The following is an 18,043-nucleotide window of genomic DNA, read 5'->3' on the forward strand; positions in this document are numbered from 1 at the left end:
CATACCGCTGAAAGAAGCATCAATAAAGCATTTTCAAAGGGGCACAGAGGGAAGGGAGCTTCATTATTCAACTGACAATGCTGTCTCCACAGTTACATGGCTTGTTTTCAGTCCTTCTCCTTAACCTCACTGTAGCATTTGACAATTGATCACCTTCTTCTGGATCCTTTTCCCTCTGGCTCTCTCCTTGTTCTCCTTGTCTTACTGTTCCTCATTCTCCTTTATTGGTTCTTCATCTGTGTCTCTCCCACTAACAGCTAGTGGCCCCTCAAGACTATGTCATGGTCTGTTCTCTTTTCACTCCATCTTCTCGTACTTGATGACCTCCTCAGCTCTCATGAGTTCAGTTATCATCTCTGTGGAGATGGTTCTCAGATTTATATGCCTATCCCTATTGCTGGGCACCTTCTCTTTTCTGAGCTGCAGTCCTGTACCAACAATTACCTCTTGGACATCTTAAACTAGATGTCCCATAAGCATCTCAAATTCAACACATCCAAAGCAGAATTCATTATCTTTCCCTGCAATCCTCCCTTCTAAACTTTTCTGTCACTGTTGAGGGCACCATCATCCTCCCAGTCACCCAGGCTGTTAACCTCCATGTCATCTTCAGCTCCTCATTCTCACTTACCCCACGTGCCCAGTCTTTTGCTAAGTCTTGTTGTTGTTACCTTGACAGCACTTCCTGAATATATCCCCTTCTCTGTGAACACAGCCACCAGCCTTGTGCAAGGCCAGTGTCTCCTCGTGTGCAGACAGTTTCGATAGCCTGGGCCTCCTGGCCCCAAGTCTTTCCCTATTCCAATCCAATCTCCACTCAGCGGCTAAAATGATTTTTCCAAGTGCAGGTCTGCCCATATTACAACCTTTCCCTCTTCATTAAAGTCTAGTGGTTCCCCATTTCCTCTAGGACCAAATATAAACTATTTTTGGCATTTAAAGACCCTCTCACAGCCTGGTCTTTTTCTACCTTTCCAGTCTTCTTTCCACCCGCACCATTCACCCAGCAGTTCTTGAACATGACACTCCATCTCTTGATTTGTGCCTTTGCCCTGGCTGTGCCCCTGCCTGGAATCTTGTGCCCCTTCCTTCTGTCTCTTAGCTCCTCTGGCTTCCTACAAGACTAAGATCAAATCTTACTTTTTGTGGGAGACCTTTCCTAGTCCTCAAGGTACTAATGCCTCCCACTCTCAGACTATTTTCCCTCAATTCTATATCATCTTGTATTTTATCTAGTTATTTACGTATTGTCTCCTGCATTAGGATAAATTTTGTGAAGCAGGGATTATTTATACATTTTTCTTTAAAATAACAAACAAACCTCTATGTGACAGCAGTTCATAGTTTCTTAATAGTCATTCCTCTTCCCTGGTCTTTTTTCCCTATATCTTGAAATGCTTGTAACTTGATGTCTATGTTCATAATTTTCTTTGAAAAAATAAAGGACAACTGGATTTGCAGTCAAACGAACTGTGTTTGGGGGCAGCTAGGTGGCACAGTGGATAGAGCACTAGCCCTGGAGTCAGGAGGACCTGAGTTCAAATTCGGCCTCAGACACTTAATATTTAATAGCTGTATGACCCTGAGCAAGTCACTTAACCCTAATTCCTAGGAAAAAAAAAAGAACTGTGTTTGAATCTCAAATGTGTCACTAAGGGACTGTGTATCTATGAGCAAATCATTTTAACTTTTTAGTGCCTTAGTTTCCCTCTCTAAGGAGGGGATACTTCAGATAATTTTAAGATACCTTTTAATTCAAACAGTTCTGATTCTGTGAAGAATAAGACAACAGTCTTTGCCTTCATGAAGAATCTGAGAGTAAAATGCAGCAGAAACTAGAGTTTCTGCCCTTTTTTCCTCCTACACATACAAGATGAGTACTTTTTCATTGCTTTTGATAGTGGTAAGACAGCGTTAGCGCCTGGCAGGGAGGATTTTGGTTTTGACATTAAATAAAACCATGATTTGATCTGCTCTGAAGATTCAATGCTTACTTGTTCTAAATTTAAATTCACAATATTTCACACATAGTTATAATTCTGTACCACAGTATATTCCCTGTGCATGGTCAAGAGCAAAAAAAGTTGATAACAAATAGAGTGTTTAATTACTGTAGTGAAGCCTAGATTTATTTGCCTTTTCTGGCTTTGACCCAGGTAGCACTAAACTGCATAAACCTAAAGATTTGTGGTCTAATTCCAAATTGTTAACCTTCTCAGTCCTTTGTCTATATTTTTCTTGCAGGCTTTCTCTTCTATTCTGGCTTCTCTTGCTTTAAAACATAAGTTCCTGGACCTTAGAATAAGAACCCCTGGTAATGCCTTTCTCCCTCCAGTTGTCCGATAGATATCCACATTCAAATGAAGAGAGTTCATCTTGTCCTTAAGAGCAGCCATTTCTCACTTGGGCACTTGTCCCCAGGGGCTGAAACATCTTAGTGTTCTTTTGGTGTACTATGTTAAAAGGACTTTTCAGGAGACTTCATCTTTCTATCTCTCCAGTTTGTGCTCTTTCCTTTCCTCTCTTGTGCTTCTTCAGGGAAGAAAACAGGAGAGGAAATCATCCATATTTGTTCCATCCACTCATGTCCTTGGGCATTTGCCAAAGTTCCGGGGACAAAAAACTAACTCGATGAGGTGGGATTCCTGTCCCCTCACCAAACCCTATCATGATCCAAACTTCTGCAGAAATTAAGAGCAGTTTAAAAAAAGAAATAGTAGGAGGCAGCTAGATGGCACAGTAGATAGAGCTCTGGCCTTGGAATTAGGAGGACCTGAGTTCAGATGTGACCTTAGATACTTGAAACTTACTAGTTCTGTGACCCTGGGCGAGTTACTGAACCCCAATTGCCTCACCAAAAAAAATAGAAAAGAAAAGAAAGAAATAGTAATATGTCAGATAATAGCTCATATTTGCAGTTTTCAAGGAGTTTCAAGAAATGAAAGATTTGCAGAGAAAAAATGTAGGGTATTTAGAAGTTTGAGGGAAGCTTGAAAGAAGAAGAAAGTCAAAGGGAGTAGGTACATTTTCAGAAAAATTCTAGTTTTTATGTCTCTCCAGCATCTGAGTAAATTTCCATATTAACCCCAAAATACGGGGTTAATTTAGTAATCTGGCTAAACAAATATATCATACATGCAATATGTGGATTATTGATTTTCAGGAAATTAGAGAGCAATAAAATTCATTTAATACCAAAATATGAACAGCACTAGAACCTAGGGGGTCTTCATAATGTTTAATTGAATACTGAAAATAATTAAAATGAGTGAATGAAAAGGCATTCATTGAGCACTGTGCCAGGCATTGTATTAAGTGCTGGGGATTCAAATAAAAAAGTAAGACAGTCTCTGCCCTCAAGGAGCTGGTATTCTAATAGGAGATAAGAGAAATAGCAGGGTGATGTTATAGTGACAGAGAGGTGAGTGTGATGGGGGGATCCTCCTGGTATGAATCTGGCTGCTTCAGCCAAGTGATGGGTTATGTGCTGGGCTAGTTATGATGAGGACTCCCCAGTCAAAAGCCCAGGGGCCCAGAGAGGGAGGGAACAGTGTTTTAATCGTTCTTAAAACACTTACTTTGTAATACCATACATGAGGTGGCCATCTGATGAGCATCAGTTATATTATAGTATTTTTTTAAAAGCTGTGCTCTCTGGTGGCTTATCTTTTAGATAAAAAAGAGGTTAAATAAAATATGACTATTTGCTTTATTATCTTGTACCTACTTGCCCTTTATTGTTACTCATCCCCTCTGAGAATTTTTGCATTGTTATAGATCACCAGTCAGTTGAAAACATATATTTACTCTAGAATCCTGGCTTGAAGCATCCAGCACATTGGCAGCAGTTGCTAACACCTTCCTTCCTCTCCCCCTTCCCTATTATATTAACATTTCCATTAGGGAACATTGAGTTGTAATTTTTGATATATTCTGCCTCCTCCCCTCCTAGTTACTTGTCCATGTTTCTGGCTATGTCAGTATGGTAACATGGTATTTTAAAGATAAAGATAAATTATTTAAAATGCAGAAACAGTCAAAGAAAGAAACCAAGAATATACATAAAGCTTGTTTTTAACCTATGCTATTAGCATAAAATCATGTTTAGAATCAGTGTATTAAAGCAAATCAAAGCCCTAAAACCATGCAGTGTTGATTGATAGAATAGCTACATTACTGTTTGGAATGAAGTGAAAGCCTGTGATAAGGCACCAACAATTATATCAACATCCAATCAATTGTAATAAAAATCATTTGAATACGTTTAGCCTTTCTGAGATGATATGACACTGAGCTGCAGGCATTTGAGAGTGCCAAAGCAGAGGAATAAGCGATCCCTAGAGGCTGGCATTCTGCCCTGGAGACTGTTTTTTAGCCCAGGCTTGCTCTACAGAACAGAATGCAGCATGTCAGCTGACACAAGTATTAGTTTCAGGATCAGGAGGAAATGGAGTGTAATTCCAAAACTTGTCACTCCTTGAAAAGTATGGTAAGCCAGTTTTTTCATATGGAATTATTAAGTTGGAGTGATAGCAACATTTGGTGCTGATGTCAGCCACAAGTTCTTCTTTTAGGTTTTTCATGGTCTTTAGTGGGCAGCAGAGTAAAAGTGAGAGAAGGATTTGGGGATCTTTTCCCTTTCTCCCTCTGTCTGCTTTTCTTTATAAAATAATCTTTTACATATCACACACAAAATGTAATTATTGATTTTTAATGTTCATCTTTTCATTGTAATGCATTTCTAGCTTCTTAATCGTATAACTGTATGGTTGCTTATTTAGGTTATTTTTAATACCAGTGCTAAGTCATTTTAAGTTAAGCAAATGGTGTAAAGTTTTATTTTTAGACCCTCAAGGTTCCAGTGATGGTGATGAGTTAGAGAAGTGCTTTGTCATGTATGCTTGTTCTAATTGTTTTAAAACTAGGAGGACCTGTTTAAACCTCTAGTTTAAATAACGCTTTTATCCTTTAGATGTGAGCCTGACGACTCAAGTTTCTTAGAAATCTATCTACCTATGTTTATAGGTTTTCTGGATTTTATTTCTTCCTGTTTTTTGAGAAGTATAATCACATATATTGCACATTCTTTGATGAACAGATATCCAGCTTCCTGATTTTTTAAAAATTGGCTTTCCCTCTCCATATCATCAAGATTTTAGCTGTTGATTGCTCTTTGCTTTCTCTGGTCTGGACTCTTTCCTCAGCTTTCCCTGATACTCCTAATTCTTCCACCCCTAAAATGCAATTAATTCAGTAATAGATTTACAATTATAAATTATAATTGAATATATATAAAAATAACTTACTGTCCATTCAGACATTTGTTTAAACTTTCTGTTCTGCTGTCTATATATCTGGTTTGTTTGGGTTTTTTTTTTAACAAAAGGTTAATTATATGCTTCTAGAGGTCAGGGACTGGATCTTTTAAAAAAAAATTTTGGGTATCATGCTTAATACATGACAAATGGGTAGGTGTGGTATATGCTTTTTATGGACATATAATTTTATCCATATTTTGTTTATTTAATGCCTTACTTTGCTCAGTGAATGAGATCATGTTCTTTAATAACAATAACTGACACTTATACATTGCTTTAAGCTTTTCAGAATACTTTATATACATTATGTTATTTAATCGTTAGAACACTTTTGGGTAGATGAAGTTTTCCCAATTTACAGACAATGAAACTGGGCCTTAGGGAGTAAGTGACTTTCCTCGTAGTCACATTGCTCCGATCACAGGAGGATTTGAAGTAAAGTGTTCTTGATTCACTTGCACTTTCCATTATCAGGCTGCCTCGGGAGATTTTTTTAGTTCATATGATTCTCATAACTTTGTGAGGTAGGTAATGCCAATATTATCATCCTCATTTTACTGATTAGAAAACTGAGGCTCAGAGAGAGGAAAGAGTTGCCTGAGATCTTATTAGAAACGGAGACAGAATTTGAACACAGTCTTCTGAACCCAACTTTTAACACCCTTTCTACTCCTATTTAGCTTCATAGAATAAGTTTATAATGAAGAAAAGATATATATAATCTATCGTAAATATATTGTACTTTCTGTTTGATTGTGGTATTGTTGTCATTTACTTTGAACAAATGTTGCTATGTTGGGGCCACACTTTTCTAGTACATTCTATTCCATTTGAATATATGATTCTGACGTGATAAAATACTCTCTGAATACCAGGCTCCAAGTCTTATGCTTTCCCAGTTTATCATTTGTTTGTGTTTTTTTTAGCAAGTAATTTGCACCAGACCCTTCAGAATGCTGCCTTTCCTGAATGTTTTATATCCCTGCTGAGCCTCTCTCCAGACCTCCACATGCCCTTGTCAAGCTCGGCATCTGAGCAGATCACCCCCTCCCTACTCCCAAGAAGAGGTCCCCAGCAAGGGGAATGTCATGTTTCTTGGGCTGGCAGGTTTCACCAACAAGAGGTCAAGCAAATTTAAATGGTCTAGCCACCCTAGGAGGATAATACATTGCTGTATATTTATATACTATATATATGTAATATATATAATATATATATATATATATTTATTTGTAAAACTTGTGAGAATTATGTATCATATCGAAACAAAGACTATAATTTTCCAAACTTTATAATTATTCATAACTTGTCTATTTCTGTTCTTATACAGAGCTCGGGGATTGAAACTTTAGTGGAGGAGCTCTGCTCCAGACTGAAAGACCTTCAGAGTAAGCAAGGTGAGGGATTTATATTTGCAGTGAATGGTTCTAACATATAGTAGGATCATAGATGTAAGAACTTAAATTTGTTATTACTGATCAAGGCAAGCATAGACAAATTCTTTTTGATAGGTAGCTGTCACTGAATCAGTAATGCATCCCCATGCTATCTATGTTTTCAACAATAGTGATAATGAAATTAGATCCTTTATGTTTTTCATGCTGTTATAGGAAAGCCCCGTTGTTGGCAGCCGTTTAATTTTGTTGGAGCTACAAGAGGTTTCAAGTACCCTCCTTTTCTTAACCAAATAAACTAACTGCTAGTTTAGTTTTGAAGCCAACTTGGTTGTTCCCATTTTAGAAGTAATTTGGAATCTGATCAATTAAATTATCAGGAAATGGTAGATATATGTGTATATGTCATGTGTCCCCACAGTGCAGGGGACTTATATACTTGTGTGTGTACATGCATATGCGCACATCACTTATGATACCAGATCATGACTCCTTTTGCAAATATTAGGAGAAGCAGGTTCCTCACAAAGTAAGGAGCCCTTTGTCGTATTGCTATTCTTGTTGCTGATTTCCCATACTTGCTACCTGCCTAAGTATATTCTTGCCTCATACTTAAAACAATAGTGATATTTGGCAGTTTTTCAGAGGATACGACTGGAGTTATGCTGAGAAGTCCCTTTTGCTACTTAACATGATAAAATGTATTGTCCTAGACACTAAGTAACTATTAACCTATCATATTAAGACATTTCTTTAAACATTTTAATTATTAATTTTAGCCAATATCTGGCGATGTAAAATCCATGCATCTTCAGCATTTCAGAATGGTGAGAGAATATTTCCAAGATTTGAAATAGATGTCTATGTCTTAAGCCTCTAAGTTAATTTTATATCAGGAAAACTCAAAGGACTTCATATTATCTAAGTACACAAGTATATGTATATAATTAATAACAGACACAACTTCTAAAAATTTCTAACCTTTAATTAGTGACAGCTTTTTCACAAGATGGCCTTTGACAAACATGACAAGTGTTTTTTTATTGTTGCCTTTTAAATAGAGAAAATATTATAGCCATGTTCTAGATAAATAATAATTTATATAGCTTCTAGTTGAGAGTTTTTGAAATATGAGCAAATAAATATTTAAAAAATGAAATAAAAACATTTTTGAATTTTTGTTTTGTAACAGAAGAGAAGATTAATAAAAAATTAGAGGGATCTCCTTCTCCAGAGGCAGAAATATCTCCCACAGCAAAGGATCAAGTGGAAATGTATGTGGGATTTTATTTTGTTTTTAAAATGTAAATTTAAGTTGGTTAAAACAGATTAATAGAGAAGAAAAAGTTTGGTTTTTAGTTTTCACCTTTCCTGGAGGTCCTGTTTACATACACATTTCTTTTCATGTTTTCTATGTTATGTGTTAAGTATTAAGGTCAAGTTTCTGATAAGAAACCTCCGCTTTTCAACCTGTTGTTATAATAAATTCTATTTAATTGTGGGGAAACAGGCTTTCATGTTTTTCAAAAAGCAGAACAAAATATTTTATACATATTTCAGCACTGAATTTTCTTTTCATACAAGAGAATTAAAATACTTCTGACAGTTATTTTATCCTGAATAGAGATAGAAGCTTGGTAAAGGGGAAGTACTATTCCATATTTCCAAATAGAGAATTTGAGAGTTCGACCAAATTGCCCAAGGTGATATGGTAAATCTTTAGTAAAATTTGACATAGAACCAGATCGCCTGATTATCACTGTAGTTGTATTCATTAGATTATGTCATAAGACTCAGTGGCTGTACAGTACATGATTAAAGTAAGTACTCTGTTGAATGAGTTTTCTAATAAAACCACAGCATTTAGGAGTCCATTCACATTAACCTACTCTCAGGTGCATTTGTTGGCCAGATGATTTCATCCTGCTGTGCAAGTGAAAAGCCTACATACAAAGTACATGTTTGAAGAGCAGAAGAAGCTTAGATCTGCATTAAAGGTCTTGTAAAAGCTCATATTTGTAATTGTTAAGAGAGAAGAATCACTCATTTTAATAAAGGCCTAGTCTTTATAAAATATCAGCTGTGTTCGCCCAACTTGACAATGAGTTAGTGATGAATTCCTTTTGAGTACCGACTTGCAGCCAGCTGTTTTACCACCAAATATTAGTATTTTCAAGATTATACATGATGAAAATCAAAAACCTTTCTAAAATTACTTGTAACTTGTTAATGTGTGCAGTTGTTTTGTTTTATGCTTTTCAAAATACAGTAAACTATTGTCCAACCTTCCACCCCAACAATAAAATTAATTCGCTCATTCAACCAATGTTCAAGTATCTCCTGTGTAGAAAATATTGTGTTGGATGCTGTGGGGAAGCCAGAGATAAATGAAATACAGTTGCTGATGGTGACACTATGGCACTGTATGTAATACCTTCAGAAAAAGTAAAAAAGAAATTACATTTCGAATTGGTATAGTGGAAAGAACACTAAACTTGAAATTTAAAAAAACCTGGGTTCAAATCTCAGATTTGGATCTTATAGTTGTATCATTATGAATAGGTCATTTCTCCTTCTGAGCCTCAGTTTTCCCATCTGCAAGATGAGAGTAATGTTTTGTAAACTTTAAAGCATTGTGTTAAGATGAACTTTAATTGTCAGTAATATTTTAATGGACTACCTTATATCTCATCACCTTGTGCTTGAATTACTAAAGTAGCCTCCCTAACTCTGGATTTGTCCCTTACCTATCTGTCCTGTATACTCTTGCTAGATGAATATTACTCAGACATTGCTTTTTTTACTTTGTTGTCCTAATCAGAAACCTTCGTTGGTTTCCAGTTTCTGGAATTTGTTCTGTTTTGCTTTAAAGGCTCTCAGTAAGGGAATTCTGCTCTGTTGTTTCCTACTGTACTGCCCTCCCCATAAGAATTGTATTATAGCCAGCTTGGTTTCCTCAGAGCTTCATGAATGTGACATGCTTTTTTGTAAGATCGTAAGATTTAGAGCTAGAAAGCTATTTAGTTCAACCCCCTCATTTTACAGATGAGGAAACTTGAGGCCAGAAGAGTTTGTGACACACTTAAGGTCACATGGACCTTGTAGCTGGTATTCAAAGCCAGGTCCACTGAATCCAATCCAGAGTTCTTTCCACTACACTATAGCTGGCTCAGTAACTTTGTTTATGTTGCTCTTGTCTGACATGTCTTCCCTCTTTATTACTCCAAATTCTACCTATTTGTCAAGGCCTAGCTCAAGTCCTACCTCCTCCATGAGGACTTTCCCTGCTTAGTCTACCTTAGGTGATCTCTGTCTCCTCTAGAATATTTGATGATACTCTGTGTTATATTGTTCACTCACCATTACTTCCTGGGTGTTAGTCTTAACAACTCAGTCTAACTTTAAGCAGCACCTTGAGGACAGAGACTGTATCTTAGCTTTTCTTTTGTACTCTTCACCTAGGGAAAGACTGGAAACAGAAGGACTTATGTGATTTAGCCTAAACTATGTTTCATTGTATTCTAATTCATTAAATTGGTTATTTGTAAGAGGCATATAGGTCATCCATTTTACTGGAATACCCAATTTTCTGATGTCATTCCAGATAAGGGAGAATTAATCATGCTTATATTTTTAAATGCTAATTTTTGAAAGTTTCTTTACTTTTAGGTACTACGAAGCATTTCCACCACTGTCTGAGAAACCAGTTTGCCTGCAAGAAATCATGACCGTATGGAATAAATCTAAAGTTTGCTCTTACTCTAGCTCATCCTCATCATCCACAGCTCCACCAGCTACCACCGACACGTCCTCTCCCAAGGATTGCAATAGTGAAAGTGAAGTCATTAAAGAGAGAAGTAGTGAAGTGTCCAGCACTGTACATGAGCGAATCCAGCTGAAAAAAAGTAAAAATGAAAAAGAGAACAAGTTTAATAATGGCACAATTGAAGAGAAACCTGCTTTCTATAAAAAGCAAACCCGACACAAACCTGAAGGAAAAATTCGCCCTCGATCCTGGTCTTCAGGTTCTAGTGAAGCAGGCTCAAGTTCAAGTGGTAATCAGGGAGAATTAAAAGCCTCAATGAAATGTGTTAAAGTAAGGCATAGAACACGAGAGATTCGAAACAGAAAAGGGCGAAATGGTCAAAGCAGGATTTCTGTGAAGACCAGTGAAAGGGCTGAAAGAAAGTTTCATGCTGGAAGTAGCAGCAGCAGTAGCAGTGGGTCCATCAAACAGCTGTGCAAAAGGGGCAAAAGACATTTGAAGGAAATTGGAAGAAGCGATCCTGGCTGCACCGAAGGAAAAGATCTGTACTTGGAGAGCAGAAATGAAAAAGAATATAAAGAGGAACCTTTATGGTATACAGAACCCATTGCAGAATATTTTGTTCCTGTGAGCAGAAAAAGTAAACTTGAGACTACATACCGAAACAGGCAAGATACATGTGATCTAACATCAGAAGCAGTAGAAGCATTGTCAGAATCAGTGCATGGTCTTTGTATTAGCAACAATAATATTCATAAAACATACCTCGCAGCAGGTACTTTTATTGATGGTCACTTTGTAGAAATGCCTGCAGTTATAAATGAGGATATTGACCTCACTGGGACCTCGTTATGTTCTCAACAAGAGGACAATAAATATTTGGATGATGTTCATCTGTCAGAACTAACACACTTCTATGAAGTGGATATTGATCAATCCACGTTGGATCCTGGTGCCTCAGATACGATGCAAGGAGAAAGTCGGATTTTGAATATGATTCGACAGAAGAGTAAAGAGAAAACTGATTTTGAGGCAGAATGTTGCATAGTGTTAGATGGAATGGAGTTGCAAGGGGAAAGTGCAATATGGACAGATTCTACCAGCTCTGTTGGTGCTGAGGGATTAATCTTGCAAGACCTTAGTAATTTAGCTCAATTTTTGGAGTGCTGTTCATCTTCAAGCTCTGGTGATGCAGATGGGGAAAGTTTTGGAGGTGATTCTCCTATTAGACTCTCACCTATCTTAGACAGCACAATGCTTAGTTCACACATGCTTGCTGGCAATCAAGAGCTCTTTTCAGATATTAATGAAGGGTCTGGTATAAACTCTTGTTTTTCAGTGTTTGAAGTGCAATGCAGTAATTCTGTTTTACCATTTTCTTTTGAAACACTCAACTTGGGAAATGAAAATACAGATTCTAGTAGTAGTGCTAATATGCTTGGAAAAACACAGTCTAGGTTGCTAATATGGACCAAAAATAGTGCCTTTGATGAAAATGAACACTGTTCCAATCTTTCAACAAGAACTTGTAGTCCATGGTCACACTCAGAAGAAACACGTTCAGACAATGAGACTTTAAATATTCAGTTTGAAGAATCCACGCAGTTTAATGCAGAAGATATTAATTATGTAGTTCCCAGAGTCTCCTCAAATTATGTAGATGAAGAACTTCTAGATTTTTTGCAAGAAGAAACTTGCCAGCAAAATGATAGAACTTTAGGAGAGATGCCTAATTTGGTTTTCAAAAAAAAATCTAAACTAGAATCTGTCTGTGGTATTCAGCTAGAACAAAAAACAGAAAGTAAAGACTATGAAGCTGCACAAGTTTGTAGTGAGAGGAGTCCACCAGGAGATGGCTACAGCTCAGGGGTTATTAAAGACATTTGGACAAATATGACAGACAGAAGTTCTGTAGCAATGGTAGAAATAGAAAGAATAGACGATGATTTGTTTTCAACAGATGTAAATAACTACTGCTGCTGTTTGGATACTGAAGCTAAAATGGAAACCCTCCATGAGCCTAATAAGGCAGTGCAGAGATCAGAGTACCATCTATGGGAGGGACAGAAAGAGAACTTGGAGAAAAGAGCGTTTGTTCCAAGTGAGCTATCTAAGGTAGATGGTGGAGATTATACTACACCCTCCAAACCTTGGGATGTAAACGAGGATAAAGAAAATGCGTTTATTCTTGGTGGAGTTTATGGAGAACTAAAAACATTTAATAGTGATGGGGAATGGGCAGTAGTACCACCTAGTCACACAAAAGGAAGCCTACTGCAGTGTGCAGCTTCTGATGTAGTGACAATAGCTGGTACAGATGTCTTTATGACCCCAGGAAACAGCTTTGCACCAGGTCACAGGCAGTTATGGAGACCATTTGTATCATTTGAACAGAATGATCAATCTAAGAGTGGGGAAAGTGGATTAAATAAAGGGTTTTCTTTTATCTTCCATGAAGACTTACTAGGAGCTTGTGGTAACTTTCAAGTCGAAGATCCTGGGCTCGAATATTCATTCTCTTCCTTTGACCTAAACAATCCATTTTCACAAGTTCTTCATGTAGAATGTTCATTTGAACCAGAAGGGATTGCATCTTTCAGCCCTAGTTTTAAACCTAAATCAATCCTCTGCTCTGATTCAGACAGTGAAGTTTTTCATCCCAGGATATGTGGTGTTGACAGAACACAATATAGGGCTATAAGGATTTCTCCAAGGACTCACTTTCGCCCAATTTCTGCATCTGAACTGTCTCCAGGAGGAGGAAGTGAGTCAGAATTTGAATCTGAAAAAGATGAGACAAATCCTCTCCCTTCTCAAGTTGATGTGTTTGAAGATCCACAAGCAGATCTCAAACCCCTGGAAGAAGATGCAGAGAAAGAAGGGCATTACTACGGAAAGTCAGAGCTTGAGTCCGGAAAATTCCTTCCCAGATTGAAAAAATCTGGAATGGAGAAAAGTGCTCAGACATCACTGGATTCCCAGGAGGAATCATCTGGGATTTTGCCAATAGGAAAGCAAGATCAGTGTTTGGAGTGTAGCATGAAAGAATCTTTAGAAACAGAGCATATAGAAAACTCGGAAGTGAATTGCAAAATATTGGCACCTTGTGAAGAAGAAATAAATAACTTTTGCAGTTGTAAAGCAGGTTGTCAATTCCCTGCATATGAAGATAATCCTGTTTCTTCAGGAGAGCTAGAAGAGGTATGTATTTGTGTGTGTGTGTGCGTGCAGGAGCACACATGTGTTTGCACAGGCATACATGGATACAAAATTAGCATTTTCATATTAATGATCGTAGAGTAAGTGACAAATTCAATAACAGTGATATCAGGCAGTTGAAAAGGCAACTAACAGTTACTGAGAAGCAAGCTTAGAAATGTTATTGCAAAATCATTTGAAAATATTTAATCTTTCCAGTTGTGTAAAATTTTTAGCCTTGTGGGTTTGAATTAACCTGATGCTTAATGTGCTTTGTGTCATCAGTAGACTTCATTTGTGTTTATCTCCACCACCACCCCGCCTTGGAAATGTTAGCATTTTAAGCAGGTCACTTGGTTACCTTAACAAAAGCTTTTACCACTTTAAGAATACTTAATTTGTAAAGTTCTACTCTGTTGCTTCATTGTGTGGAAATGATGCTGAGTTCAATCATTATCCCAGCATAACATAAGCTCTAGCAGGTTCTACCAAGCATAAAAGACTTTGAGTAAAGATCTGGTGATGGATTGTACATCTTTAGTCGAAAGGTCAGCTAATTAAGTTCAGAAAGGTCTTTGGTTGACCACCAGGTGTTGAATTTTTTTAGCTAGCATTATAAAGAACCATCTATGTGGTAGGAGACTATAAATCTGCATTGGTTGAAAGAAATTATGATAAAATGGTAGATCTTTGAAAATTTTAAAGTATAACACATAAAAACTAATTTAAAAAATAGATGTGTTTACAAATGGTTATTAGTGTTACAGAAAGTACCTTTGCTTTAAAGAAATCTTTATTACTGGGCTTCTTTAAATAGCAAGTTCCCCTGTGTACATTTAAGACATTCAATTTGTATAGAAATAAAGCTCATACATATTCAATTACATGTTCTTTATGTAAAGCCAGAGTACAGTCAAACTCCAGATGATGTTCCCTGACATCAGTTTTGCAATGATACCATAACTTTAAAATAGCCTTAACCATACTCCTTCATAATATTGTAAAATTCCAATGTATCATTTTTAGCTAGTCACCTGTAACACAAGTAGAATGGTCAGTGACAATCTAAGCTTGCTGCCACCCTGTAATATTTCACGTACCTATTTATTTTGATGGAACCCATTAATAATGTTTATCAGGATATTCTTGTGTACCTGTACAAAATTTTATGGAAAGTGCTACTAATATTTTTGTTGCATATTATTTTGGGGAAATTTGCAATAGTTTTTAAAAATTCCTGTTAATATATTTTATTGTATTTCATTAATAGTATTCTCATTTCCTACTAATATATTACCAAGAAATGATTTGAAATCCAATTGATTCTTAGTAGTAATAGTTAATAGGCTTTAATCTGTTTTACAGAAAGATAGATTGTCACATTACTTTTTAAAGCATCCATAAGCATGGCAATTCCTATGCCCTCCACAATGGTGGTTTTTTGAGAAATAATTGGGTGTATACTCACAGCTGTAATAAGAGAATAAATGAGTGTTCATCATGCAGCTATTGTTAAACAACAGTGACATGACTGAAGAGGGACTTACAATACTAACAACATTAGAATAATCTACAGGAAAAGGCAAGCATTTTTTGTTTTCAAAAGATTCCAGGTTATTCATCTCAATTAAATAATACTTTAATATGTGAAATTTCTTAACTGTTATGAATTAATATATTCTCTATTAATATATTAATTGTTAATATTAATCTCCAATGACAACTCAACATGAGGAATTTGTCATACTTTGTGCCTTACTTTTAAAGTACTAAACTGATATTTTTTGAAGTTACATTTTATATTATTGTCATGTTGTGTTTTTCCATACTAGACACTTAATGATATAAGGGTTAGAACTGTCTTAGATAAAAAGTTGAGGGTTTTGAAATTTAGATCAATATCGTTTAAGGTCTACTAATAAAATTTTCATCTTTTGTATTTGAAATATAATTACATTCTTAAATTAGTTCATTAAGTCACTGCCACCTGATCATGTAAGCTCTACTTTATTTTTTTTTAATCACCAATTCTGAGTGTTTCTTTAATTATCTTGGAATGGCATATGAGTATTAGCCAATTTGTATTATTTTCATTTCATGTTTCACTGCTCATTCACCTAAATCCTTCTAATTTAAATACGTAAGGATCATGATCCTATCAGAATTTCAGTACCTTTGTATTAAACTGTACTTTTAAGCATTTTCATTTTGCAGAACAATCCAAATGTCAGCATTAAAAATTAGTTAAGTATGTAGATCAGGTATTGATCCCTGTTAGTCCTCAGCATCACAATATTAAATATAATTTTAGATCTGAAAAGGACTTAGACCATCTATTTCAGCTCCTTTATTTGATAGATGAAAAAACTGAAACCCAGAGAGTATGACATTGACTGCCACACAGCTAGTCCGTAATGAGGTTGAGGTTAGAATGATGGCCTTCCTAACTACTAATCTAGTGCTTTTTCCACTATACCATGTCTCTCTTTTAGAGTACATCTTAAGCTTTCTTATATCCTGCATAATTCACCCTGCTTTGCTTTTTAATTTTCTCTTGTTGAATTTGTTTTAACTTTTCAGTCCATCCTCTGATCATTAGAATTCCTAAAACTATATTTTAAAGCAAAGTAACTAAATAGCAATGACATTAACAGCGGGGGAAAACTGAGATTTGAAGTAGTGCGGGAGACATAGGGTGATAGTAGCTTTCTTTTTATTCATCTTATACAACCAGTTTTTGGTGTTTCATATCCTCCTTATGGATTTAGTATTTCATTTGGCTTCATGATGGAAAGAAAAGAAAAATAAGCGAAAGCAGAGCCCACATTATCCTATTACCATGTCTTTATACTTTCTAGATAGTCGTTGTACCTGTTAAGTTTATCAAAAGTCCTCATTTTTCTAAGCTACCAACCAAATATCAGATAGACTATTTAAGATCGTCCAATTATTTGTATTTATAAGTCAGTTAGTGACAGAGCAAAGAGAACAACTCAGGTCTCCTTACTCCTAGGACAATGTTTTTTCTATATCTCACACACACACACACACACACACACACACACACACACACACACACACACACAGAGTCAGCTTTAGAGAGCCCAAAAGATAAGTCTTTTTTTTTTATTCTTAATAAAGGGAACTTTTATTGAGGGTACAAACCTTTCTTCAAATGTCTGGTCTTCTCTGCTTCTGTAGTATGTGGGAAAAGACGGAGGATTCAGTCAATCAGAAAGCATTTATTAAGCATTATGTTCCAAGTGCTGGGGATACACAGAAAGGCAAAACATCGTCCTTATTCTAAAGGACCTCATAGTCTAATGGGGGAGACAGTTTGCAAGCAACTGTCCAGACAAGATGTATACAAGATATATTGGAAATAATTAGCAGAAGAAAGGCACTAGCATTAAGGGAGATCGAGAAAGACTTTTTGTAAAGGTGAGATTTTAGCTAGTACTTGAAAGAAATTATGGGGCAGAGACAAGGGAGAGAATTCCAGACATGGGGTCAAGAGGTTGAAGATCTTGTTCAAGGAACAATGTGGAGACCATTATTGCTGGATTGCAGAGTATTTGTTGGGAAGTAAAGTGTAAGAAGACTGGAAAGCTTAGGTTATGCAGTGCTTTAAAAGCCATATGAGATTTTATATGTGATTGTGGAGGTGAGAGGGAGCCACTGGAGTTTATTGAATTGAAGGGTAACATGGTCAGATCTGTGCTTTAGGAAGATCAGTTTGGCAGATGGACTAAAGTGGGAAGATATTTGAGTCAGGGAGCCATCTCTTACTCTCAAGGTTAGGTATGTGTGTACTTTAGTGATATTTGTTTTATAACTAAATTACAGGAGATTTTTTTTAAAGGACCTTATGAAATTATAAAAAGTAAGTGAATTTAGTTGTCTGGAAAAATGTATGCTTCTTCTTAATTTAACTCAATTTTGCTAAAAATCTGGAGAATATTCTTCAAGGATTTATTAAGCATCTACTATATGCTCAGAACTGTGACATGGTTGCTCCCCTCAAGAAGCTTACATCCCACAGGGGTGGAAGAAGGGTGGTATGATTTGCACATAGAGTGATTGTAATGGAGGATAGGAGAAAGGGAAAAGAACAGGCAGCACCTGAACTGAGACTTGAAGGAAGTGAAGGATTCTGAAAAGTGGAGATGAAGAGGGAGTGAATTACAAGGTCAAGGGAGAGCATGCACAAATGCCTGTTGGATCAGGCAAAGGGACTAATACAATAATCCAGGGATTACAGTAATCCAAGTGAGAGGTCATGACAGTGCTGTGTGGCTACAAGGAAGGGAACAAATTTGAAAATTCTGTCAAAGTAAAAATCACAGACTTTGGCAGTGATTATATGT

At 36.3% G+C, this 18,043-nt stretch overlaps 1 protein-coding gene across 8 annotated transcripts in view; it reads left to right on the forward strand.

The window, feature by feature from the left end:
• The window catches only part of KIAA0232 (KIAA0232 ortholog), a 111,563-nt gene that overhangs the window by 78,340 nt on the left and 15,180 nt on the right, over positions 1-18,043 (forward strand). For 7 of the 8 annotated variants that reach the window (XM_020992107.2, XM_020992104.2, XM_020992106.2 and 4 more), the window contains 3 exons: positions 6,649-6,715; positions 7,905-7,986; positions 10,382-13,679. In XM_020992107.2, coding sequence (XP_020847766.1) covers positions 6,649-6,715; positions 7,905-7,986; positions 10,382-13,679 — 3,447 coding nt within the window. Of the gene's footprint in view, positions 1-4,400; positions 4,490-6,648; positions 6,716-7,904; positions 7,987-10,381; positions 13,680-18,043 lie in introns of those variants that run through there. The other variant, XM_020992113.2, reaches the window with a different exon arrangement.

Source organism: Phascolarctos cinereus, unplaced genomic scaffold (assembly GCF_003287225.1).
Source record: "Phascolarctos cinereus isolate Bilbo 61053 unplaced genomic scaffold, phaCin_HiC Scaffold_9;HRSCAF=440, whole genome shotgun sequence".
In the NCBI taxonomy this organism is placed as follows: Eukaryota; Metazoa; Chordata; class Mammalia; order Diprotodontia; family Phascolarctidae; genus Phascolarctos; species Phascolarctos cinereus.